The sequence below is a fragment of the Callithrix jacchus genome, chromosome 9 (assembly GCF_049354715.1).
Source record: "Callithrix jacchus isolate 240 chromosome 9, calJac240_pri, whole genome shotgun sequence".
Taxonomy (NCBI): domain Eukaryota; kingdom Metazoa; phylum Chordata; class Mammalia; order Primates; family Cebidae; genus Callithrix; species Callithrix jacchus.
In genome coordinates this window covers 135,661,674-135,687,523 of record NC_133510.1, presented here as the reverse complement: position 1 = coordinate 135,687,523, position 25,850 = coordinate 135,661,674, and the positions used below count along the sequence as shown (strand labels likewise).

Here is a 25,850-nt window from a genome sequence, read left to right as displayed (position 1 = left end):
AGGGCCTCACCTGCAGCTCCTAGAGGCCGTGGCTTTGGTTGCAGTGACCTAATTACTTGTTAATTGCTGATTAATTGGGTAATTAGTGCTTTGTTGCACTTTGAAGTCTAAATGCTTATAAAAACTGAATTTGCTGAGTAAACAATCATGGACTTTTCAGGACCCGCCACGATGATCTCGAGTAGTTAACCAGGAACAAGGGTGCCTCCCCTCCCAGGACAGCAAGAGGAAGGTGGGCGAGGCCCTGTAGGGCGAGGCTGGGCCTCAGTGCAGTGGGGCCCTGACTAGAGGGCAAGCGTGGCCTCCAGGGCTTCTGCCACAGCTTCCAGAGCCTGGACTCAGGATTCCGAACCCACCCAGCCACCCTCTGGCTGTGCCTGGTGGGCTCCCATGCATTTGAGCCTCAGGTTCCCCATCAGGCAGCAGGTGGGTCCGTGGCAGCATGTGAGTGACCCTGGCATGTGCTGCATCCCACACACCAAACTCCCCTCCCCTCAGGCTCCACGGCAGCTCCTCTTGGGCACCTACTCTTCTAGTCTCCAGAAAGAAAGGCCTGGGGGTGGGCGGGGATCATCTCCTCTCGGACCAAGGTCAGGGAGGGAGGAGCTGAGCATTGGGTGGGCTAGGAGGCAGCAGCCCAGCCCCCTCCCACCCCGTCCTGCCCCCCAGTCCCCTCCCGCAACCACTCAGTCCTGCCCCCAGCCCAGCCCCCACCCACCCAGTCCTGCCCCCAGCCCCCACCCACTCAGTCCTGCCCCCAGCCCCCGCCCCCAGCCATGCAGTCCTGCCCGCAGCCCCCATCCCCCCCACCCAGTCCTGCCCCCAGCCCAGCCTCCGCACACCCAGTCTAGCCCACAGCCCTGCCCCCGCCCCCACTCACTCAGTCCTGCCCCCAGCCCAGCCCCTGCCCACCCCATCCTGCCCCCCCAGGCCCTCCCACCCAGTCCTATCCCCTAGTCCCTGCTTACATTCCTGCCCTGCAGCCCCTGCCCACCCAGTCCTGCCCCCAGCCCAGCCCCTGCCCACCCCATCCTGCCCCCCCAGGCCCTCCCACCCAGTCCTATCCCCTAGTCCCTGCTTACATTCCTGCCCTGCAGCCCCTGCCCACCCAGTCCTGCCCCCAGCCCAGCCCCTGCCCACCCCATCCTGCCCCCCCAGGCCCTCCCACCCAGTCCTATCCCCTAGTCCCTGCTTACATTTCTGCCCTGCAGCCCCTGCCCACCCAGTCCTGCCCCCAGCCCAGCCCCTGTCCACCCAGTCCTGCTGCCAGCCTCTGCCCACAGTCCTGCCTGCCAGCCCTATTTCTTTACCTACGCAGTCGTGACCCCAGCTGCCACCCACCCAGTCCTGCCCCCCAGGCCTATGTGCCCACCCAGTCCTGTTCCCCAGCCCTCAGTTGACCCAGGCTCCTCCCACCAGGTGCCGGCCACCCCCCCAGCCTCGGGCCCCATTACCTTTGGATCCCCTGAGAGTGCTAGAGCTCGCCCCACTCACCCGCCCGCCCTGGCCCCTGGCACACCTCCATCCTGCCTGGTGCAGCAGCAGAGCCCAGCCCACACCATCTCCCGCACCCAGCCCTGTCAGAACGGAGACCAGACATCCCCTCTCAGTGGGCTCCACACGTTCTGACCCGCACACCACACCCTGCCCCTATCAGCTGTCTGTGGTGTATGTGGAGCCTGCTCTGGGCTCACTACATCAGCCCCTGGAACCAGGCTCAGGGCAAGCACACCGGCCACTGCACCTGCTTCACCCAGTGTCAGGAGGGTTCCTGGCCCCACAAGCTCAGATCCCCAGCTCTGAGTCCCGGGCTCAGCTCCAGAACCCTGCTGAGTGCCCACGTGGCCGAAGAAAGTCCTTTCCATCTGAACCTCTACTTCCAACCCTGTGAGATGGGCTGATACTGCTGCGACCCTGGGGGCGCAGACTCCCACCACACCCCTACCCCCAGGGCATGTCAGGTACAAACCCATGGGCCCTGCGGTTCTAGCACCCACACTCCTAACCCCCTGCCCACAGGGGGCTAGCAGTCCCCCAGGGGTCACCCCCCCCAAGTGACTGGCTGCATGGGGTGAGGGCACATATGGCTTCCACCTGCCTCCCCCAGGCAGCTGGGTTCTGCCCATGGAGGGGAAGAGAGGTGGGGCCTGGGCTGAGCCCTCACCGTGGAGTGCGTGGATTAGCAGGATGAGAGTGACCTTTCCAGTCACGAGACATTCCCCACAGTGTGAAGCTCAGCTCGAAACTTCCCCAGCTGCTCTCAGCCTTCGGGGTCTCTGGTGCCACATGAGCCCTTGCTCTTCAGCCACATTGCTTGATTGGAATGCATTCTGTATCCCGCTGAGCGTGCAGCCCACATGAAGGCAGGCCTCTTGGCACTGCCATCTGGGAAGATGGGGTCCGGCACGGCGGGGCACGGGGCCTGCAGTGCCCCATCCCTTCCAGAGCTGCTCACTGTACTGCCCGAGCATTGGGGAGATGGAGGCTCTGAGCTGCTCTCTGCCCCCCGAGGGCAAAGGGAGGCCAGGGGCCCAGCACCGGTGGCCTTTTTCCCCCTGGCGGCACGTGGCTCCATGGCAGGTCCTTAGGCACCATGTGGCAGGACCCTGAGGGTAGAAGCCACAGAGGGCCCAGATGGCACAGGGAGGGCCAGGAACAGGCACCCCAGGGACATGCTACAGCAAGTGTGCACATGTAGACTCAGCCTCGGGAACCCTGCCCAGCAAATGTGCGCCTGCCAGAGCTGCTCCCGCCTGGGCATTCACACAAGGCACAGCAGGGCCCATGCAGGACACAACCCACTCAGGCCACATGCGTTCCGCCAGGGTGGGGCTTCCCCTCACCCGATGCTCAGGCCGGGCCTTTCCACAGCATCCAGCCCACGCCCTGCCACCATTCGAGCTTCTTCAGCGCCCATGTTGTCAGGGTGTTTTTTCTGCTGTCAAGGAGGCGGCCCTGACTCCAGGTAGTTCTGCTCGGGAACCTTCCTGGGCAGCTCTGCAGCTCATGTGGTTACTTGGGGCGGGGAAATCCAGCCCTCACTAGCCCTGCCTCTGCCCTCTCCACCCTCCCACCTCGGTGGGAAGCTGGGGAGGTAGAAGCAGAGGCTGGTAGTGTTTCTAGCACCTTCCTCCAGTGTTGAGCCCAGACCCTCCCCAGGACAGCCCCTTGGCCCCTCTGTCTCCTGCCACCCCCGACCCTGCCTGGTTGGGGCCCAGATGCTGAGGGAGCAGATGAGAGCGGTGACCTCAATGCAGGGGCCCTGCTCATGAATTTTTATGCCTTTGTTTGAGCAGTGGGAGCAGGCGGCCCCTGAGTGCAGCAAAGCTGTAATTAATGCTCGCGCTGAGAAGGGAAGGTGTGTGTCCTTTGCTGCGTAATAGCCGTGCTGATTAGTGTCTCTCCGCCCCCCCCTCCACCTGCCCATGTGTGGGGCTGACAGGCTGCCCCCACCCCAGCCCAAAGCCACCCAGGATCTGGAACGGGTACGAGGAGGCCTGGGTGATGGGGACCAAGCTCCCCCGGGCACCTCAGGGAGGAAGAGTGCACTGCCAGCTGGCAGGGCACATGCCTGGCTGAGGGGTGGGTTCAGATGCCTCTGAGGGATGGGGGCGAGGGGGTAGGTGGTAGTGGTGCTGACAGTGAAGATGATACTGATGGCAGCTCCCACATAGGGAACCCGGCCACCAGCAGCTGCCGTCTCACGCACGCCACGCACGTGGCCTCCTCCAACTCAGAAGCCACATGAAGGCACTGCTGTCTCTGCAGATGAGGAAACTGAGGCTCAGAGAAGTGAAGTGACCGCTGCGCACGGTGTCCCTGGAAACAGTGGAGCCAGGATCAGGCCCAGACCAGTCTCCAGGGTGCACGTTAGCTCTGGGCTGTGCCCAGCATGTGACAGGCCTCAGGGCCAGGGCCCAGAACTGAGGCAAATGGCCTGAGCCAGTAGGCAGCTGCCACGTGGGGATGAGTTTCCTGTTCTCAGCAGGAGGCTACCATGGGTGTTCCTGAGACGTCTCCAGGTGTTTAAATGTTGGCGGCCAATTTTTTAAAAATAAAGGGCTGGGTGCAGTGGCTCACACCTGTAATCCCAGTACTTTGGGAGGCAGAGGTGGGAGGATCACCTGAGGTCAGGAATTCAAGACCAGCCTGGCCAACATGGTGAAATCCGGTCTCTACTAAAAATACAAAAAAATGAGCTGGGCTTGGTGGTACATACCTATAATCCTAGCTACTTGGGAGGCTGAGGCAGGAGAATCACTTGAACCTGGGAGGTGGAGGCTGCAGTGAGATGAGATTGTTCCACTGCACTCCAGCCTGGTGATGGCAAGACTCTGTCTCAAAATAAATAAATAAACAATAAATAAATTAGGCCAAAGCAAGCCCAGGTGCTCCCCTCCTGGCTTGTGGCTTTAAAAGCTGTCTTGAGGCCATCGTTCGCCCATGGATGAGGGTCCGGGAAGGCCGCTGATGGAGCCTGGAGGTGGGAGGCGTCCCCACTGCACAGCCACATCTGTGAACACAGCAACACACAGTGACCCTGGGGTGGTCAGGGAACCCGCTGTCACGGAGGAAGAAACCGAGGTGCACAGAGACGGTGATCATGGTGACGTGACGGCGAGGTGGTGAAGATGAAGAGACAGAGCGTGTGCTCCCAAGGCCCATCATGGCACTCACACTCGGCCTGGGATGGAGGTGGGGCAGCCTGAGACAGACAGAGCTGCCCAGGGCCTGGGGGAGCTGAGCTGTGGGCTTGCGGTGGGGAGCCCTGGCTCACATCTGGCTTCTGACTCTGGCTGCTCAGTGGTCTGGAAGCCCTGGCAGTTTCCTCCATCTAGCTACCCCACTCCTTAGGAGTGCGGGCTGGGGTACTTCGGGAGGGAGGAACCGAGCCCAGTGGTTTGGGGCAGGACCTCCTCCCATGCCCTGTCGTTGGAGTCGTCTGGCTGTCACTCCATACCCCAGGCATTCAGGTTAAGTGGTCTGGGGTCCTGAGCCTCCATGAGGCCTAACCCCCGCACCTGGTGTGACCTTGTGGGCTTACTGAGGGCATGGGTGGAGAGGACAGGCGCTGAGAGGTGGTCTGTCGGGCCAGTATTGGGCTCTGGGCCAGACAGACTCAGAGTGGCCATAGGCCAGCAGACCGAAATACCAGGGGTGCTGCCCCCTGGCTGCCACTGGAGCTCAGGACAGGCAGAGGGAAGACATGTCAGGGTCTCACTGGGGCTGCAGGAAGGCTCACCTTTCCAGCCTTGGCTGTCGGTCACAGACAAGAGTGGGCACTTCCAGGGCTAAGAGACACCTCTAAAACTCCCAGGCGAGGAGGCCACCTACTCCAGGGAGACACCTCTAAGACTCCCTACTCCAGGGTAGACGGTGTCTGCTCATTCTGGGCTTTCCGGGCAGACATTCATGATGGTGATGATAATGGTGGTGAAGTTGAAGGTGGCGTGATGGTGACGGTGAGGGTGATGTGGTGGTGGACTGATGGTGATCATGGTGACGGTGAGGGTGATGTGGTGGTGGACTGATGGTGATCATGGTGACGGTGAGGGTGATGTGGTGGTGGACTGATGGTGATCATGGTGACGGTGAGGGTGATGTGGTGGTGGACTGATGGTGATCATGGTGACGGTGAGGGTGATGTGGTGATGGACTGATGGTGATCATGGTGACGGTGAGGGTGATGTGGTGGTGGACTGATGGTGATCATGGTGATGGTGAGGGTGATGTGGTGGTGGACTGATGGTGATCATGGTGACGGTGCGGATGATGTGGTGATGGACTGATAGTGATCATGGTGACGGTGAGGGTGATGTGGTGGACTGATGGTGATCATGGTGACGGTGAGGATGATGTGGTGGACTGATGGTGATCATGGTGATGGTGAGGATGATGTGGTGGACTGATGGTGATCATGGTGACGGTGAGGGTGATGTGGGGGTGGACTGATGGTGATCATGGTGACGGTGAAGATGGCTGTGATGATGGTGCCGTTGAGCGTGACGATGAGGATGGTGGTGGTAGCGGTGATAATATGGTAGTTGTGGTAGTGGTGGTGGTGATGAGGGTGGTGACACCATCGTATGTGTATAATACACTGACTGCATCAAGCATCGCTTTAGTGCTTTGCACACACTCGCTTCTTAAAGCCACACAGTAATCCCATGAGCTGTCAGTGGCAACCCTGGAAGTTATTCCTGTTTACAGAAGCATGAACGAAGACGCAGAGAGGCCAAGGGACCTGCCCAGTGTAGGTGCAGTGCAGCACGGAATAGCCTTCTTTGGAGCTTGGTCTTCCTCCTGGCCGTGCCCGGCTTGTCCCTTTGGGGCCTGATCGTCCTCCTGGCCATGCCCAGTGTCCCTTTGGGGCCTGGTCTTCCTCCTGGCCGTGCCCAGTGTCCCTTTGGGGCCTGGTCTTCCTCCTGGCCGTGCCCAGAGTGTCCCTTTGGGGCTTGGTCTTCCTCCTGGCCGTGCCCAGCGTGTCCCTTTGGGGCCTGATCTTCCTCCTGGCCGTGCCCAGCGTGTCCCTTTGGGGCCTGGTCTTCCTCCTGGCCGTGCCCAGCGTGTCCCTTTGGGGCCTGGTCTTCCTCCTGGCTGTGCCCAGAGTGTCCCTTTGGGGCCTGGTCTTCCTCCTGGCCATGCCCAGAGTGTCCCTTTGGGGCCTGGGGTCTGTCCTTGCTCCTGGGCATCACTGACTATCCCATACCCACACCAGGGTGACATTCCCTGGCCATCGAGCCCAGCCCCAGACCCAGCCCTGTGAAGGTTGCCTCACTCAGGTAGCTCCCGAGGGGCAGATGTGTCTCTCTTCCTCCTCACCCTGATTAATTGCCTCATTCAGTGCCGACTCCACTGCAGTTAAACATTAATTCAGTAGGACTTAATAGCGTGAATTCATTCACGCCCCTGCCTGTGCCTGGCTGACAGTGCTGTGCTGTGTGGTTAATCACAGGATCCATGCAGCACCCTCTCGCTGGACAGCACCCTCTCGCTGGACAGCACCCCGCACTGCCTCCTTGCTGTTGGGTACATTACACCTTCATCTGTGCCATCTGCCTGGCTGGGTCCAGCCAAAGACATGAAAGCTGGGGGGAGATGTGTAACCAGGTCCGGGCTTTGGGAGCTGCTGGCTTTGGCCCGTCGATCTTGGGGCCAACCTAGGCTCAAGCAGGGATCTGGGTGCAGGGACAGCAGCAGAGGCTGAGCTGGTCAGGTGCTCCCAGGTGGCCCCATGTGACAAGCCACTCTCGAGGCCTGATTGGCCAATGCGCTGATAGTCCGGTGGGATTGCAGTTTCCAACTTGAGGGCCCTGCAGTGCAAAGCAGGAAGAGGCCTTACCAGGGGTCCCCAGAAGTCCCACGATGAGGTCAGACTGGCCTCTGGGTGCTGGCAGGGCTGCCTCCTGTGCTGCCTCCAGGGTGCGCCCTGCTCTGCCCTGCCAGGCTCCCTGTGCGCAGAGGGCACCCTCAGCTCAGTCACAGCTCCTGCCTTGCCGTCTTCCAGCCCTGGTGGTCCCCTCAGTCCTGGCGTGTTCCTCCCCACCTCTGCGTTCCCTGCAGGCACCTGTGTGCTTAGTCTGGGCCCTCCCCTGCCCCACATCCTGGTCTTTGCTTCCTTTGCTCCTGGCTGAGCCTAGGCAGTTCTGTTCCATACTTTCTCTCTAAACACCAAGGCCCTCCCATATCACAGCAGGGAGATGGAGGCCTCCAGGGGCTCAGGACTGCCAGCAAGGCTGGTCTGCATGTTGGGGTCTTGTGGCCCAGCCCTTGGTGAGCTTCACTCCTTTGGCCTCCGGGGCGGGGTGGGCCCACTTCTGATGGAGAATCCTCAATGCCTGTGTGGTGGGCTTGGCTGGGTGGGTGTGGGCGGGGCCAAGGCTCTTCTCCTCTGCCTGTCACCCTAAAGGCCAGACTGGGGGGACCTTCAGAAAGTGCTTAGCCATGGCTGTGCAGCAAGAAGAGGCTCCCACCTTCCTCCTGTGTGGGAAAGGATGCCAACCCTGGGAGTCTCCGCCTGGCCTACCAGAGCAGCACGCAGCTGGGACAGACAGCCTGGGGGAGCCTGTCAGCCTCAGGACCGCCCCCCAGGGGCCCACCTCAGCTGCCCGGCTCCCCCAGGGGTCCCAGGCCAGGACCTGGAGTGTGACTCCCACTCTTGGGGAGTGGCATTTTCTGGCTGCAGAGTGTTTGGCACTGTGCCAGGAGCGCTGTCACTGAAAACTGCAGCTGCGCCGGGCATGGTGGTGGCCATACATTTGAGCGGGTCCACGCAGGAGACGACCGCACGCGCGTCCGACTGGAGCTCACCCTCCTGTGCACTGGGCGGATATTTCCCGCCGTGCCATTCACTCGCTGTGAATGCATCATACTTGCAGTTGCCAGGAAGGGATTTTTTCCCTTTTTTATTTTCTTAGGGGAGATTGCAGTGGTTCCCGTAGCTTTGTGTCCTCAGTAAAAGCTGTGCTTACTGAACGTGGAAAACAGGAGTCTGTTTTTGGGATTGTCACGTCCCCACCCTAACCAGCTGAGCTGACCAAGGGTGCTGGCCTCATGTGTCTAACCCTGAGCGGCTACGGCCCTCCCTGTGCTGCCAGCCCCCAGGCTGTTCTGACCCCAGGGGCTCCCAGGCTCCACCCACCATGAGGCACTGGGGGTCCCAGGTCTCCCAGCCCATGTGGCGCCATCGATCCCCTCAGGGTCACAGGGGACAACGGGGCTGTCCTGGGTGGAAGGATGGCCTCCTTCCTGGTGCAGGGAAGGCTCTGGCTGGCCTTCAGTGTGGGTCTTCGTGGTTGCCCTGGGACCCCATGTCTGCTCTGAGGGTCTGGCCAGTGAGGCCTCCTCTTGGGCTACAGGGCCGGTCTTGCCCCTGCTGCTGGGGAGTCGGCCTGCCAGTGACCCTCTGTGCATCCCCCGCCACCTGGTGCAGCACCAGGCCCAGGCCCAGTTTCCTTCTAACCATCCTGGCCACCTGGACCTGCTGGCACCTCCCTCTCCCACAGCAGCCAGGGCTGCCCCTCCCATGCCCCTGCAGCCTGGCTGCCATTGTGCCCTGGGCAGGTGACACTGGTGGGTGTGGGGCCCTGACTCACTTCTCTCTCTCTGTCCTTGCAGTGTGACAGCGAGAGCGGCCCGGATGACAAGGTAAGCCCAGCATCCTGCCCTCCCCTGCTGACCTTGGCTCTGCTAGGTGGGCCCTGGAGACCAGGCACTGGCGGGATTCTCCCGCCTGGTGAGGTGCACGGGCTTCCCAGGTGTGGGGCACCAGCCTATCCCGGCTGTGGAAGAGCCTGCCCAGGGCTGGGGCTGGTACCATCGCTGGTGGGACGCAGGCCCAGGTCGTCAGTGCTGCCCCAGCTGGGAGGTGCCCTGGGCAGGGCCGCTGTGGGGTTGGGCACTCCAGCTCCTGGGGAGCAGAGGGCAGCTGGGCCTGTGCCCCGAGACTGGCCCCATCCGCCCTAAGGGAATGTGGGCAGAGTCTAGCCCCCACCCTTAACCCGGTAGCCCCCAGAACCATGAGGTAGATGCCCAGCCCATTACTCTGCCACAGGCCCCCTCAGCATTCAGGAGCAGTGAAGCCCCCACTAGTGCAGATTTCTGCAGCCTGAGCAGGGAAGGAAGCCTGGAGCAGCCCCAAGCCGTGTCCTCTCAGAGCCTAGAAGCAGCCTCCATAGGGCTCTTCTGTCCCAGGCAGCTCTGGGTCCAGGCCCTCCCACTTGTCCCAAAGCCATCACCTGCTGTGGCCAAGGAGCCCAGGCCGGGGAGGGTGAGGAGGCTGGGCAGGCGACATAAGGCCCTGGCCCGTGACCACCTACTTCACTGTCTCTTGTGACTGCCAAGGGTCCCTGGGGGCACCTGGATTGGGGTGAGGGCCCTGCCAGATGTGTCGGGGAATGGACATCCCAGCCTCGGGGACGGCCCTGCAGAGGCCCAAGTTGAACCATGTGTGTGCAATGATTCTCTGCCCTGGGGCAGGCTTCCAGGCCCAGGGGAATGGAACGGCTCCACGGGGATCTGTGCAGGGGTTGGGGGCACCCTGGTGGCCCATGTCCCGGCAGGAGCTGTCTGGGCTGTGGGGTCTCACAGCTGAGGGCCTGGTGGGGGTCCAGATGTTGGAGCCAGAGTGGCAGTGGCTGGAGGAGGAGGAGCTGGGCCGTTTGGTTGTGATGCTCCAGGAAGTCACGTGGAAGCTAGAGGCCGGGCTGTGCCGGCTCATTTGGTGGCCATGGCCTGGGACCTGGTGAAGGCACCGTGTGGGCCGCAGTGCTGGGCTCAGCTGTCTGGGATCTGGCTTCCTGAGCTGCTTCCAGCCAGTGTCCCTGCTTGATGTGCCTCTCCTCGCCTGTCCGGGGAAGGTCACTAAGCCCACAGGAGTGGCCTCACCTGGACCCCACGTGGCCTTGATTCGTCCTCAGCCCCAGCCCGCAGCTCCTGCGCCCAACTCTGACAGGGCCAGCATTTCACAGGAGTGACATTCATCCTGATCTCAGCAATGAAATGAGGGCACCTGGGAAACAGCCCAGCACTCACCCCACCTCCCACCTTCTTTCATTTAAAAGCAGTTTTCGGGGAAGACACTCTCCTCAGCCAAGGGCTGCTCCAAAAGAGGCAGGAAGGAGGGGATTCGGGAACCTGGGGGCTGCTGGGGGCTCCCTCTGCTCTCACCACCTGCTTTGCAGAGATGAGGGCAGGTCCAGGAGGAGGAGGTGGTGCTGGCAGAGAAGCTGACAGCTGACCCCATAACCGCACACCCCCACATCCAGCAACCAAGGGCAATGCCAGCCTCTGGGACCCCACCAGTGCCTGTGGGCTGTGCCCACAGTAATTCGACCCAGCTGGAGGACGAGGGGTCCATGGGAGAGCACAGGCTGAAAGAGGGTTCTAGGACGGGGTCAGGTGGCGTCTGCACACTGGGGCGTTTGTCTCTCAGACACCCGAGCAGCCAAGGGGAGAGGACCAGCTCTGAGTCCGGGAGGCCGAGGTCCAGACCAGGGCTGTACACACAAAGGTCCTGGCAGGACGAGGTCAGCATGCAGTGCCGGCAGTGCTGGGGCTTCTCTGGGGCATAGTGGCCACGGGGCCTGAGGAGGACAGCAGGGGCAGGGGAGAGGGGCTGCCAGCCTATGTCCTGGGCAGCATTTCAGGCCATGGTCACTCGGGAGAGCAGAGGGGCCTGGTGGGGTGGGGTGGGGTGGGGAAGGCAGCTCTGCCAGACCCAGTGGCTCCTTCTGGCCGTGGCAAAGTCTGAGGACCGGCGCATGAGGGGCATGTGCTGGCAGAGTGAGCAGGACCCGCCTGCTGCCCCGTGTGCTGCTGTTGGGGGGAAGCTCCCGGGCTGGGCAGAGGAGCCGTGCTTTAAAAAGCCCCCTGGGGTGGGGTGGGCCAGGAAGACCAAGGGGGCCTCTCCTGTTGCCCCATCAGCCTGTCCTCTGTGTGACCCTGGGGTGGGCTCTGAGCTGTGTGTCCCAGGCTATAGTGAGAGGAGGAGCCCAGGGCCAAGGCGGGAGTTTCCATTTCCTTCTGAGTATGTGTGACAGCGCACTGCAGGACGCCTTCGTCTAGGCCTCTCTGCTTCTCCGTGGCATCAATACCCACACCCTGGGCTCGGAAGTTTGCTTCCTGAGTTTGGGAGAGTCAGGAGGGCAGGAGGCCTCAGGTCCCTCCTGGTCTTTGGAGACCGGTGTTGGGTTCAGGTGGTCAGGAGAGGCTGCGCGGAGCCCATCCAGATGCACGCAGAGGCTTAAGCAGGTGTGGGAACTCAGCTGGTGCCCCCTGGTTGTCCCCAGCCCTCCACCCTACCCACTGAGAGCAGAGGCACCCAGACCTCTGTCCCTGTGTGAGCCAGGCACCCCTGCCAGGGAGCAGCTGGGAGGCAGGAGGGATGGAGCCTGCAGGTCTGGATGGCAGGATTCCTGTGTCTGAGACAGGAACGTGGGGCACTTCACTGCCGGCAGTGCCAAGTCCCTCAGCAGCCCCAGACTTGTGTGGAACCTGTCTGTGAACTGGGTGCAGAAAGAAGGCCCCCGAGTGCCCATGTTCACAGGGATCCTTGGAGACCCTCACTCAGAACTGGGGAGCTGATGGCTCATGTGGCCTGGCTGCTCCTGGTGGCGGGAGATGGAGAAGCCACAGACAGCGTTCTGGGTGGGGTCTGTGGGTGCTGACCCAGCAGACGTGCAGGGAACGGCCACAGCCCTACCCACGGAAGCGGATGCCTGGGCAGGTGGCAGTAAACCCCAAGGAAGGCCTCCGGGTCAGAAGGTGCAGGATGAGGGCCTCTGGGATGGAGTGGGGATGGCACGGGAGGAGGGCCTCCTGGGCGGGGTGTGGGGAGGGTGCAGGCCCATCTCGGGTTTGAGCTCTGTTTGGGGTGCCAGCTCCCTCCAGGCCAGCCGCCCCTTGGGGACTCACCCTGGGCTCTGCAGGGTGCTCAAGGTGCAGACACCGGGACTGCCCTCCTCCACATGGACAGGCTGACACCTCCCCACCAACCTCCCTCACACAGTGTAGTTCAGTGCTGCCCTTCCCCGGAGGCTGCCTGCCCCACAAAGCCCCTCCTGGCCCTTGGCAGCTGGTGGGAGGGGCTCGGGAGCAGCGACCACACGGCCCCTTTGCAAGTCTGTGGTTTGTGTCCAACTGCTTTTTTATTGGAAAAGCTTGGGGTGAAGAATGGCCTGGGGCTCACTAAGCAGCCTGCTGGGTCCCGCCAGGTGGTGGCGGGCTTGCTCCTCCTGCCGCCAGTGGCCACTGCGGCTGCCTCCAGGACAGCTGTCTGGCCTGTCTGCAGGAGCCCACCAGGAAGCATCCACGGTGCCGGGCCTTGGCCAAGAGCACCAGCCTGGAAGGTGCAGGGCTCAGGGACGGCGGCATGGGGTCAGCTAGATGTGGGGCAGACCCCACCAGCAGCCCACCATCCATGGTCTTCATGTTCTGTCTGCACAGTGGTGCCACAGTGGGGCCTGGGCAGAGGGGAAAGCTGCCCACCACCCTGAGCACGATCCTCATCAGGCTGGTGGAAGTCATGGAGCAGGAGGTCCAGGATGGGTCTCACCGGGCTGGTGGAAGTCATGGAGCTGGAAGTCCAGGATGGGTCTCACCGGGTGTGGTGGAGTAGGAGGTCAGGATGGGTCTCACCGGGCTGGTGGAAGTCATGGAGCAGGAGGTCCAGGATGGGTCTCACCGGGCTGGTGGAAGTCATGGAGCAGGAGGTCCAGGATGGGTCTCACCGGGTGTGGTGGAGTAGGAGGTCAGGATGGGTCTCACCGGGCTGGTGGAAGTCATGGAGCAGGAGGTCCAGGATGGGTCTCACCGGGCTGGTGGAAGTCATGGAGCTGGAGGTCCAGGATGGGTCTCACCGGGCTGGTGGAAGTCATGGAGCTGGAAGTCCAGGATGGGTCTCACCGGGCTGGTGGAAGTCATGGAGCCGAGGTCAGGATGGGTCTCACTGGGCTGGTGGAAGTCATGGAGCAGGAGGTCCAGGATGGGTCTCACCGGGTTGGTGGAAGTCATGGAGCTGGAAGTCCAGGATGGGTCTCACCGGGCTGGTGGAAGTCATGGAGCAGAAGGTCCAGGATGGGTCTCACCGGGCTGGTGGAAGTCACGGAGCTGGAAGTCCAGGATGGGTCTCACCGGGTTGTGGTGGAGTAGGAGGTCCAGGATGGGTCTCACCAGGCTGGTGGAAGTCATGGAGCCGAGGTCAGGATGGGTCTCACCGGGCTGGTGGAAGTCATGGAGCCGAGGTCAGGATGGGTCTCACCAGGCTGGTGGAAGTCATGGAGCAGGAGGTCCAGGATGGGTCACACCGGGCTGGTGGAAGTCATGGAGCAGGAGGTCCAGGATGGGTCTCACCGGACTGGTGGAAGTCATGGAGCTGAGGTCAGGATGGGTCTCACCGGGCTGGTGGAAGTCATGGAGCAGGAGGTCCAGGATGGGTCTCACCGGGCTGGTGGAAGTCATGGAGCTGGAGGTCCAGGATGAATCTCACCGGGCTGGTGGAAGTCATGGATCTGGAAGTCCAGGATGGGTCTCACTGGGCTGGTGGAAGTCATGGAGAAGGAGGTCCAGGATGAATCTCACCGGGCTGGTGGTTGTGGAGGAGCTGGAGGTCCAGGAGGGGTCACACCGGGCTGGTGGAAGTCATGGAGCCGGAGGTCCAGGATGGGTCTCACAAGGCTGGTGGAAGTCATGGAGCCGGAGGTCCAGGATGGGTCTCACCGGGCTGTGGTGGAAGTCATGGAGCCGGAGGTCCAGGATGGGTCTCACAGGGCTGGTGGAAGTCATGGAGCCGGAGGTCCAGGATGGGTCACACCAGGCTGGTGGAAGTCATGGAGCCGGAGGTCCAGGATGGGTCTCACCGGGCTGGTGGAAATCATGGAGCAGGAGGTCCAGGATGGGTCTCACCGGGTTGGTGGAAGTCCTAGAGCCAAGGTCAGGATGGGTCTCACCGGGCTGGTGGAAGTCATGGAGCAGGAGGTCCAGGATGGGTCTCACCAGGCTGTGGTGGAGCAGGAGGTCCAGGATGGGTCACACCGGGCTGGTGGAAGTCATGGAGCAGGAGATCCAGGATGGGTCTCACCGGGCTGGTGGAAGTCATGGAGCCGGAGGTCCAGGATGGGTCTCACCGGGCTGTGGTGGAAGTCATGGAGCCGGAGGTCCAGGATGGGTCTCACCGGGCTGGTGGAAGTCATGGAGCAGGAGGTCAAGGATGGGTCTCACCAGGCTGGTGGAAGTCATGGAGCCGGAGGTCCAGGATGGGTCTCACCAGGCTGGTGGAAGTCATGGAGCCGGAGGTCCAGGATGGGTCTCACCGGGCTGTGGTGGAAGTCATGGAGCCGGAGGTCCAGGATGGGTCTCACTGGGCTGGTGGAAGTCATGGAGCCAGAGGTCCAGGATGGGTCTCACCGGGCTGGTGGTCGTTGAGGAGCCGGAGGTCCAGGATGGGTCTCACTGGGCTGAAGTCAAGGTGCTGACCTCAGGGGAATCTGTTTCCCGCCTTTCCCAGCTCGAGAGGCCCCACTTGGCTGTTCCTGGGCAGCTGTTCCACACCACAGCCTGTCCTTGCTTACAGGGCTCCAATAACAGAGCCTGGATCATCCTGAGGGCCCCGTGGTGTCCCTGTCACAGCAGAGGAAGATTTAGGATGCACTGGAAGCTCAGAAGTCCAGAGAAGGGGCTCAGAGCCATCGGCCGTCACGGGGCACCTGGGGGTCCCACACACACTGCTGCAGACATCAGACCCTTGGAGTGTCGGGAAGGGCCTCAGAGCCTTGGGAGGGCCCAGTAGTTAGCAGAGGACCCTGGGTGGTGCCAGGGAGCAGCGACATGGGTCCCCTGTTCAGACCCTCGCTGCGGCCCCAAGTGGATTTTGAACAGACCAGGGTGTCAGAAACGATGCTTTGTAAGGTGGGTCTTGATGAGTATGGTCACATAAATGTAACTTAATTGATGTTAAACATGTATCCTAATACTGTTCTAAAATGTGTAATCGGGCCGGTGCGGTGGCTCATGCCTGTAGTCCCAGCACTTTGGGAGGCTGAGGCGGGCAGATGGCTTGAGCTCAGGAGGAGACCAGCCTGGCCAACATGGCGAAACCCCATCTCTACAAAAAGTACAAAATTAGCCGGGTGTGGTGGTGCACACCTGTAATCCCAGCCACTCAGGAGGCTGCGGAGGGAGGATCACAACTGGAAAGGTGGAGGCTGCAGTGAGTGGAGATTGCGCCACGGCACTCCAGCCGGGGCAACAAAGGGAGGCTCTGTCTCCTAAAGCAAAATAACATGTGCAATTGGAAGTGTATCTTGAAACTGAAAACCAAACACTGAAGACGAGCTTGTGTGGCCTTTGGCCCCATCCTGCCCCCGCTGGGGACCGTCTCCCCGCAGGAGACCTTCTGAGTCCTGGTTTCCTTGCCTGTAAAATGGGGTATAACAGCGCCTGCCTGGGCAGCTCTGTGCATGGCGGAGTTAAATGTGTCTGGGGGAGCTATGCATCTCCTGTGATTCAATATTTAATTAATGTTAAACCCCCGCTGTGCACAGCACCGGGGAGAGCAGCCACGATGTATCTCTGGAGGAGTCAGCTTTCTCCAGCGGGCAGCACGGGGTGTGGGATCCCCACCCGGCATGAGCATGGAGGCTGCACCCGCAAGGCTGGCGTAGCACTGTCGGGATCCCGCCCCCTCTGGAGGCCTCAGAGGAACATTCTTCCTACCTCTTCCCGCTCCTGCTGACCCCAGCATCCCTGGCTGGTGGCTGAATCGCTCCTGTTTCTGCCTCTGTCCGTCCTCACAGGGCCCCTCCTCTGTGTGTGTCTTTGTGTCTCCTCTCCTCAAAATGACGTCACTTCTGGGATTTAGGGTCTGCCAGGGTAGGCTGGGAGGCCCCATCTGAGGGTCAGGATGGGTGTGGGCTTGGGGCCTCCATCGGCCCCTCTTCCCACTGGCACTCCTGCATGGGAGCTGCAAGAGTGGTTGTGGCTCGGGGTTCAGGGAGGCGCTGCCATCCAGGGTCTCTGGCACCACGTCCCTGGGCTCTTCCCCCAGCCCCCGGGGTCCTCTCTCCCCAGAGGCTTTCCCTGGGTTTCTCTGTTTCTCAAAGTTCCAGCACCTTCTTCACGTTCCCCTTGGAGCTAAAATTCACACTGAATTTGCATTTCCAGGCTGGCAGCCTCCAGGGATGCTGAGCTGCTCTGAGCATTTCTAGGTGGTTCTGGCTTTTGCTGTGCTCCCCACATTCTGGATGGGGACTCACAGGACCTCAGAGTGATATCATGGCAAAGCCATACTCTCCATATGGCCGTGGCCTGCACAGGTCGGGCAGCAGCACGCGCGGCCCCAGCCACCCCCATGCCCTTACTCGAGGCCTGCGTGTGCCGGGCACGTCTTAGTGTTCGTGCTATGGGAGTTCCTCTCAGGCCCTGCATGCTGCCCTCCCTGTCCTCAGACCTGCAACCACACAGTGACTGGGCCACACTGCCCGCAGAGTGGCAGCCTTGAGGGAATGGGGCTCGTCACCTCCTGGCCCGGCACTTGGCTAACCGTAGAATGGAGGTTGGGTGTCCCCCAGGGCGGTTCCCAGGGTGGTTGGGGCAGCGAGGCTGAGAGGACCCCGTGTGCCCTGCCCTCCCTGGTAATGGTTGGGGCCTCCAGCACCTTCCTGTGATGACACACTCCCCGCACCCCCACTTGGGAACGATGACAGACGCGGTTATAACGGCTGTTGAACCATGGCTGTGGATAAATGTGCCTCTGAACACCTCCATCAAGCCTCTCAGTGGCTTATGTCTGTCTGGAAGCCTGACATTTAGTATCAGTGTGGCCTCCAGGGAACACGCCTCTTTCTTGCATAGCCCGTCCCCACTCTGCTTCCTTCTAGCCTCACTGCATCCCTCACAGCAGTGCCACTTTCCACGCTAATCACAGTTGAACCCGGACCTGCCCCAGGTTCTCAGTCTCATTTCACCCCAAACCAGGATGTGGGGCTGCGGGGCGGGGCTCAGGCCTGGCTCTTTGGCCCCATTAATCCAGGCCAGGATCTCAGCCTGCTGGAGGGTGGTCAGTGCTGAAGGTGGCCTCGGAAGCGAGGTTGAAGCCTTGTTTGTTGGAGGAAGATGGCTTCTCCTGTGGTTCAAGTGGTGAGGTTCCAAGAGAGGAGCCAGCCGTGTGGACTGTGGCCGTGGCCCAATCGCAGCTGGCCACTTGCTGCCCCTCAGTTCCTTCTTCCTGCTCCCCACTTCCCAGCCCCCTGGGGTCTCCAGTAAGTGGGGAGAGTGGGCACAGCTTGGCAGGACCCTGGCCTGCTTCCTGTGCCCCCCTGCCCTGCACTCTTACCCAGAGAAGGAGGTGATTACAGTACAACCTCTCGGGGCTGAAGATGCAGGAGCCCAGCTTGTGCAGGGGCCCGGAGCAGGGCCTGGGGGAGGGGGTGGGGTGGCATCCTCCCCAGGGCCAGGAACGCAGGAAGGGCTGAGCTCCGGTTGTGCCTGAGTCTGTCTTCTCTCCTCCCCGCCCCCTGCCCATTCCCTCTCTGTGGGCCTTGCCATCTGGACCCCCAGTGGACAGAAATGACCTCGGCGTGGGGCCCCTCCACAGCCTCTGTCCTCACGGCCCCTCCTGGCTGGCTTTGCCAGGCCAGCACCCCAGGCCTGACCCTGACCCTGACATCTCCCTGAGGGCTCCACACATCAAATGAAGTGGCCCTGTCCCCATCTCAGGAGCAGCCCACCGCCTTCCTGGAGGAGGTGTTCCTGCTGAGCTAATGGCCATCCTGCCGGTTCAGTCCAGCTCAGCCGCAGACCAGCCACACCAACAGCATGTCTGTTTCCTCGTCAGTGAGATGAGTGCTGGCATGTCCAAGCCCTCAGAGCACAGGCCTCAGGGTGCTGTGGCCGGGCATGCAGTGAGCCTGGGGGTGTCAGCATGGAGACAAGTGAGTGCGTTTTCGTGGCAGGAAATGGCAGCACTTGCAGGTGACTTGTTGCTAAAGGGAGTACGTGTATTTGGTAAATCAAACTGAACCGGAGGCCTCCCTGGCTGAGGCTGACTTTGGCGATTCCTTCCCTACCGTTGGAGACGTCCTGCGCCCGTCAGCACCTTTGGGAGCAGAAGGTGCTGGTCCAGCTTGCAGAGGGCTCTACCCTGCCTGGTCTTGGAGCCGCTCCTGGGGTTTGAATGGCCGCAGGCTCCACACTGAGTAGACCTGGCCACCTATGGGCCCTGTCCAGCCAGGCCTTTCAAGTCCAGAAACAGAAACGTGGCCCCAGCCCCTGCTTCAGTCCTGAAACACGCCGGAGTTGTCTTGCCCTGGCCTCCCCATGTGTCCCCAGCCACACAGCAGCTTAGAGGGACCCGTCCTTAAATACCTCCTGCCACATTCAGAACTGCACCCTCCCTCCCTTACTCATGGTGTTTTCTTCCCAGTACCGTTGAGATCTGAGTTCCGCTGCTGGTGTCCTGGTTTTCTGTCTGAGTGGGCTGGGAGGGAAGGTCCCACCTGGGTGACTGCGCGGCGAGGCACTGTAAGCAGGCTTTGTGTGAAGCTGTGGTTGGGCCTGGATCCGAATTCAAGCGCCTCACCCTAAGGGAGAGCCAGGTGCTTCCTGCACCTCCCAGCCACCTGCGTGTTAAATCATGGTAGCTTCGGGGTGGTGGTCTTGGGGGACTCACACCACACAGCTGTTTGCAGCTACAGCAGGGTCAGAGCTGACTGCAACTTTGCACCCGTTTCACAGAGGTAGAAACTGAGACCCAGGGAGGGCCAGGCTTGCAGCGGCTGGGCAGGAGCTGGTGGTGGTGGGGGGGCTCCTCCTCCCTTCAAATCCTGCTCTCCACAGTGGCAACGAGGTCGCTCTTTTTGGAGACGGGGTCTTGCTCTGTCAGCCAGGCTAGAGTACAGTGGCGCCATCTCGCCTCACTGCAGCCTCCACCTCCCAGGCTCAACTGATCCTCCCACCTCAGCCTCCCGAGTAGCTGGGGCCACAGGCGGCATCACCACCTGCGGTTAATTTTTTCTGTTTTGTAGAGACGGGGTCTTCCTATGTTGGCCAGGCTGGTCTGGAACTCCTGGGCTCAGGTGATCCACCCACCTTGGCCTCCCAAAGTGCTGGGATTACAGGCGCCCCGCCGTCGCCCTCTCTGACTCAGTTTCCCCATCTGGGAGTGGGGCGGCAGCTGTCCGTCACTTGCGGCTGTGAGGCTCCGAGGAGCGGCGCCCACAAAGCGCTCAGTGCAGCCAGCGCTGCGCGCCCTGCCCGGGAGGCCGCGATCGGAGACCGCTCGCTCGGACCCCGGACCAGCGGCCCGGCGGGCGGATCCGCGCCTCGGGGCTGGATTAGTCGAGCCTGCCCGCGCCCCGCCCCCGCTCCCGCCTGCCGCGCTCCCGCCGCCCGCGCGCCCAGCTCAGCGCCCGCCGCCGCCGCTTCGGGGCTCACGCCGACCCCGACAGCACCCAGGGCCCAAACGCACCCAGCGCCGCCCAGAGCGCGCAGAGCCGGCGCGGCGGGCATGCGCGTCCTCGGCCGGAGCTCCGGCTGAGCAGGGCGCGCGGGAAGGGGGGGTCTCCGGGACCGGCCGGGGCCCGCGCTCCACGCCCGCGTCCATGCAGCCCGGCTCCGGCCCCAGGACGGGGGGCGATCGCCTGCCGGGCGCGCGGGACCTGGGGCGCCGGCGAGGTGAGTGTGCACTGCAGGCTCCGGAAGGGGAATCGGGACTTTGGGGGACACGAGGTGGGCGAGAAACCGCCCCCCAGAAACGCGGGACGCCTTCTGCCTGGGGCCTTCTGCCCACCCCGTCTCGGAGTCGAGAGCGGATACAGCGTCTTCCCGGGGGCGCACGTGGCGGCGGGCGGGCGGGGGCGCGGCGCGGCGGAGGGTCCAGGGCCCGAGCGTCGTGGGGGGCGCGCGCCTTTGTCTGTGCCCGGATGCGGAATCGCCCCCCCCCCCCCACCCAGGCTCCCGGCGCCGCGCTCACCTGCCCCGAGTTGGAGTTCTTTGTCTGGGGCGGGGCGCGGTTGGCCTAGGCTGCCCCGCGTGTCTGGCCGGGGCTGCACACGGGTCGGGTCCTCGCAGACAAAGCGCTCCCTGACCTCCACCCGCGGCCGGAATTGTTCTCCTCGCGGGGCTCGCGCGTGCCCCTCCGCAGGGACCCTGAGCCTGCGGCCCGGGTCCTCCCACCCACGCTGGCTCGGCGCTGGGATAGGAGACGGATGCGGCTGCTGGCGCTGGGGTCACGCCCCTGGAGACCGTGGCTGGGAAGTTAAGGCAGGTTTGGTGCCCCTGAGGCTGCCACCCCGTTCAGGTCAGCCGGACGGCCCAGAAGCCCTGTCCTAGAAGAGCAAGAGCTGGGGGACCGTGTTGGGAACGACCCCCAGAAGGCGCAGCTCCTGTGTCTGATCTAGGAAGGGGGCTGGAGCCTGGGCCAGGCCCCCGGAGACCCCCGGGTCTGTTCCATCCGAGCCCTCCCGGATGGGCGTAGCCGCGCCTGGCCAGGTGTCCAGATTCTCACTGTGAGGTGGGGGCCAGCTGCGCTTTGGGGCATCTGCTAGGGCCGAGAGCCCCTGGGTCACCGATCTGCAACTTTCCTGAGCAAACTTGCCTGCTAAGGGTAGGACCCAGTGTGGCGTGACCAGAGTGGGTGCTGCGTGGCAGCAGCGCGCCCGCCCACCCCGTGAGGGACCCACCGACGTCCCTGTAGCCCCTTTGGCTTTGCTGGTATCTGGGGCGCCCCCTTGTGGCCCTGGGAGCCTGTGCTCGAGCTTGGGCCGTGGAGCAGAACCCACCACTCTAGGTGCGGCGAGGGCAGCGGGGTTCCAGACAGGGCAGGGCATAGCCCAGGTTACCCTTCCTCAAAAGAGCCCTCCAACCTGTGGTTGCCCCAGAGGCGTGGGCCGGCTTTGGGGGCTGTGCTTTGGGGTCTGCCTTTTGGGTTGGCTGTCAAATTACGGGCCAGGCTGGCTGCTTCTCCCTCTGCCCGTCTGGGAAGCCTCAACACCTGCCTGCTTCCTGGCCCCTGGAGGGTCCTGGCAGCATGGTGGGTCCTGCTCCCTGAACCGCAGAGGGGGCAGCTAACAGGTGGGCCACCTGGTGAAGAGGCCACTCACACCCGGGATGCCAGCTGAGAAGAAGGCCGGCGTGGGTGCCATAGCCGGGGCAGCCCCTTAGACGAGGGTCTGGAAGGCCTTCCAGGAGGATGGCCTGGCCCCAGGTGAGGGGGATGGCAGGCTGAGGAGCCCTGGATAGAAGTGGGGACCTCAGGGCTGAGGCCAGCGTGTTGGCACGCTGGGGTGGCATGGGTGGCTTGCGTGCCTTGGTGTCCGAGAGGCTCCCGCCAATCTGCACAATTGTTTGTGAGCGCTAAAGGCAGCCCCAGTCATGGGGACACAAGAGAAGGCACTGGGACACAGCCCGGACCCCAGCCTTCCGTAGCCCCAGGCAGGGTGTTGATAATGGGGTCCTGAAGGCCTGGGTTCTGGGAGGGCACTGGCAGACAGGATGGAGGGTGGCGGTTGCTTTGGGGGTTGTGGCAGGCTGGGCCCCTCAGTGCCTGGTTCATACCATGCGTCATCACTGTCCTCACTGTGTGAGGGGCCCAGATTTGGGGGCCTGGCTCCAGGGAGCGCTTGGTGCTGGTACTGCCAGGAGGTAGGCATGGCCAAAGAGGTGCTGAGGCCTTTCTGGGGAACCCCAGTGCTCCCTGCAAACCCAAAGGCTGGGCTGGACTCCTCCCTGCCCACCCGAGTGGACCCCTTCACCATTCCTGTTTCTGACGCTGGGACGGTCGCTGTGAGGCCTGGGTAACCAGCAACAGCAGAACGGGGCAGGGTGGTGGAGGCTGACTCCAGGGAGGCCACACTTTCCGGGGATGATACCGAGGCAAGCAGAGGGGAGAAAGCCACACCCCCCATCCTCCCAAGCCCCCAGCTTCCTGGGGGTGAGGGGTTCCTGTCCTCCTTTCTAACATGCCAGGATTCCAGGGGTGGCAGCTGTAAGGCTGGGCTGGGAGGGTCCCTGCATGGGGTGCTGGGGTGTCAGAGTTTCAAAGCTTCTGTGCGTCCCGGCCCCTGCATGGCTTAGCTGTGTCTGAGCAGAAGCCCCTCCTCTCAGAAGCAGGTCCTGCCTCACTCCCTAGAGGCTAGTGGCTGGGTGACTGGACACAGACTTGATGTTTCACCCAGCAGGAGGATGGGCTGCAGGACCCCACCCCCACCATCCTTCAGCAGGTGGACAGACCCCTCACTCACCTCAGGAACCGCACGGGGTGAGCAGGCAGTGTAGCATCAGTGCCAGGAGCCCAGCATCCCTTCGGACCAGCTGCACTGCAGCCTTCAGCCGCAGAACATGCGGGCCAAACCGCTACCCCTCCCAAGGCCCAGCTTTCTCCCGCTCAGGCACTTTTGGGCATGTGTGGGCGTGGCAGGGCCTCCTGGGCTCTTGTCATCTTACAGGTGTGGAGCCACTGGTCTTCTCTGTGGTTCACGTTCTTGCCACTTGACTAGGAAGGGCTTCCCATTCCGGTAAGGTGGTAGGCCCCCTGATATGCTGATGGTTTTTCACTTTTATGTCTGCTGTCTGTCTGGAATTATTCCGAGGCAGGAAGTGAAACAGGAGCTTGCTCTGAAGGGCCTGGGCCACGCCTGGGACTCCTTACTCCACCCTGTGGATCTCCGTCCACCCCGGCACGGCGGGGGCTTTGGGCCCCTCAGTCCACTCTTCCGGTCTCCCACCCTCCGTCCTGACATCAGTGTCCCATCTTTTCATGGGTTTCCGGTGCTGTCATTTACTTGTGGTAAAATGCACCTATTTTAAGTGTGCAGTTTGCTTTCTGACACATAACTATGACTGCACACCCACCACCATGGCCCCGAAATCCCCAGGCTGCTGTCCTCTGCCCCCAGCACCCCTCCAGCTGCTGTGGCTGGAGCCGTGCCAGTGGTCACTTGGCTCTTTGTGGTGTGACTGTGAGCCTCGAGGAGTGCGTGCCGACAGCTTCTCCTGTGTGTGGGGCTGAGGCGGGCACTGCCTGGTCACGCTCACCATTGATCCATCTGCCAGTTGCTGGCACAGGTGTCCCTGCCCTCTGGGCAGCTGGATCTGGCTTCACCCCAGCCCCACACCAGGTCCCAGTAGGCCCCGAGCCAGCTCCTCTCCGCCCTGGACAACATGCAGCTCCCTTGGCTGGGCTGTGATTCAGGGGAAGCAGCCCCCATAGGAGGACCTAGTAATGTGTGTGTTCCAGACACCTGCTTGGGATTTTGATTGAGGTGATAGGAAACCTTTGCTGTGAAGTAGGGACAGCAGGCCTCTTCCCAGCACCAAGTGCCCCTCCAGGCTGGCTCATGCCCTGGAGGGCCTCTGCCCTCGCCCTCCTAGATTTTAGCAGGTTAGAGACCTGTGAGTCTTGCATGCTTATCAGCAGCCCACTTCCTAAGTCCCTTTTTATTGTTTTAACCCTAAGAGTCACAGATCAGGGGGACAGACAAGCACAGGGCCCCCGTCTCCCAGACACCCAGCCTCTGAGTCAGATGTTCCCACGCTCTGGCCACTCACAGCCATGGTCCCTTGAGGCAAGCCTGGCCCATCCCTCCCAGATCACAGCAACGCTGTTTATTTTATTACCTTTGTCATGGTTGTATTTCAGTCACATAAGCATTACCAGAATTCAGTCTCCTTTGTTAAGAACTTAAAATATCAGAGTTTAAACCAAGTCTTCTGTGTCCCCCACCCTCACCATCCCCAGAGGGGACTGCCGTCTCCTGGTGGACACGTGACCTCCAACCCTTTCAAAGTTTTAACCAACACAGACGCCGACACATGTACACGTACGTAAGCACGCATGTGATACTCGTGTACATAAACGCCCATGCACACATAGCAACTCATGTACACATACCCGAGTGCACACACCCACGTACCCGTACCCAAGAGTGCGTGTGCCCGCATACCTGAGTGCACCCATGTACACGTGCCCGAGTGTGCCCGTACCTGAGGGTGTGCCCAGGTACACGTAACCAAGAGTACGCATACACATACCTGAGTGTGCCCCCAAACACAGGCACGTATGTCCAGACGCCACATGATCCCCCTTTGCAGTTGCCTCCTGCACCTCTCACAGTGCAGTGTGGGTAAAGCTCAAAAGCCGCGCTGTGAGGGCAGCCAGTCGCAGAAGGTCCTTGCTGCCCGACCGTTGATGGGGAAGTTCAGAAAGGACAGCTCTGTAGAGACAGAAGGGGATTTGGGGTTTCCCAGGGTTTCTTTTGGGGGTGATGATAGACGCGTCACTGTGACTGTACTAAACACCGTGAGTTGTGTCAAGCGGGTGAGTTGTATGGTACGGGAATTATATCTCAAGTCTGAGTCCCTGGCAGTTGCTCTGGCCCAGTACCCACCCCAGACGGTGCCTCGTCCACAGTAGACATTCACAGCTCACGGTGCTAGAGGCCACAGGTGCAAGGTCAGGGCATGGTGCATTCTTCGGTGAGGACTTCCTGGGTCACACGGTGGAAGGGGCGAGGCGGCTCCCTGGGGCCTCTATGAGGCCCTGATCCTGTTCATCCACTCAGGAGGCTCCACACTCATGACCTCATCACCCTTCACCTCCTCATGCGGTCACCTGGGGGTAAGGACTTCAACATGTGAATTCCAGGCAGGCAGAAACGTTCAGTCCACAACTCAGTGAAGCTGCCTAACAGAAACAAGAAAGAAGGAACTGGGAGGAAAATAGTATTGAAGGTCGTTCTTACCAAGCTCATTCCTGTAAACTGCCGTGAAGTCCTTCAGAGCATGGGCCCCTCCATCGCCCTTCCCCATCAGTGGCCACAGGCCATGTTCTCTCCCAGGCCACCTGTATGTGGCCACTGCCCATCCACACCCCGCGAGTGCTGAGTGAGTTTCTCTGGACGAGACGGAGGAGTGGGGCTGTGCAGCTGCTGTGATCAGCCCCCCTGAGGGTGCCCCACACTGTCCGGACACTCAGCCCCTCCGAGGGTGCCCCACACTGTCCGGACACTCAGCCCCTCCGAGGGTGCCCCACACTGTCCGGACACTCAGCCCCTCCGAGGGTGCCCCACACTGTCCGGACACTCAGCCCCTCCGAGGGTGCCCCACACTGTCCGGACACTCAGCCCCTCCGAGGGTGCCCCACACTGCCTGGGACCCTCAGCTGCCTCAGCAGCACTGGGCACCAGGCACCTAGCACGGTGTCCCATGGGCACAGGACACCAGGCCTAGAGCTTGGCTGGCCCCAGGCACATAACGCAGCGTACTGTGGAACTTGGCACCAGGCCTGGAGCTCGGCCGGCCCTGGGCACATAGCGCAGTGTCCTGTAGCCTTATGGAGCCACATCTCCAGCCCAGTT

General features: G+C 61.9%; 1 protein-coding gene across 19 annotated transcripts in view; it reads left to right on the top strand.

Annotated features, from left to right (window-relative positions):
• Positions 1-25,850, top strand: part of FBRSL1 (fibrosin like 1) — an 87,143-nt gene that overhangs the window by 43,341 nt on the left and 17,952 nt on the right. For all 19 annotated transcript variants that reach the window (XM_035290086.3, XM_078337823.1, XM_078337824.1 and 16 more), the window contains exon 5: positions 9,118-9,147. In XM_035290086.3, the coding sequence (XP_035145977.1) occupies positions 9,118-9,147 (30 nt within the window). The remainder of the gene's footprint in view (positions 1-9,117; positions 9,148-25,850) is intronic.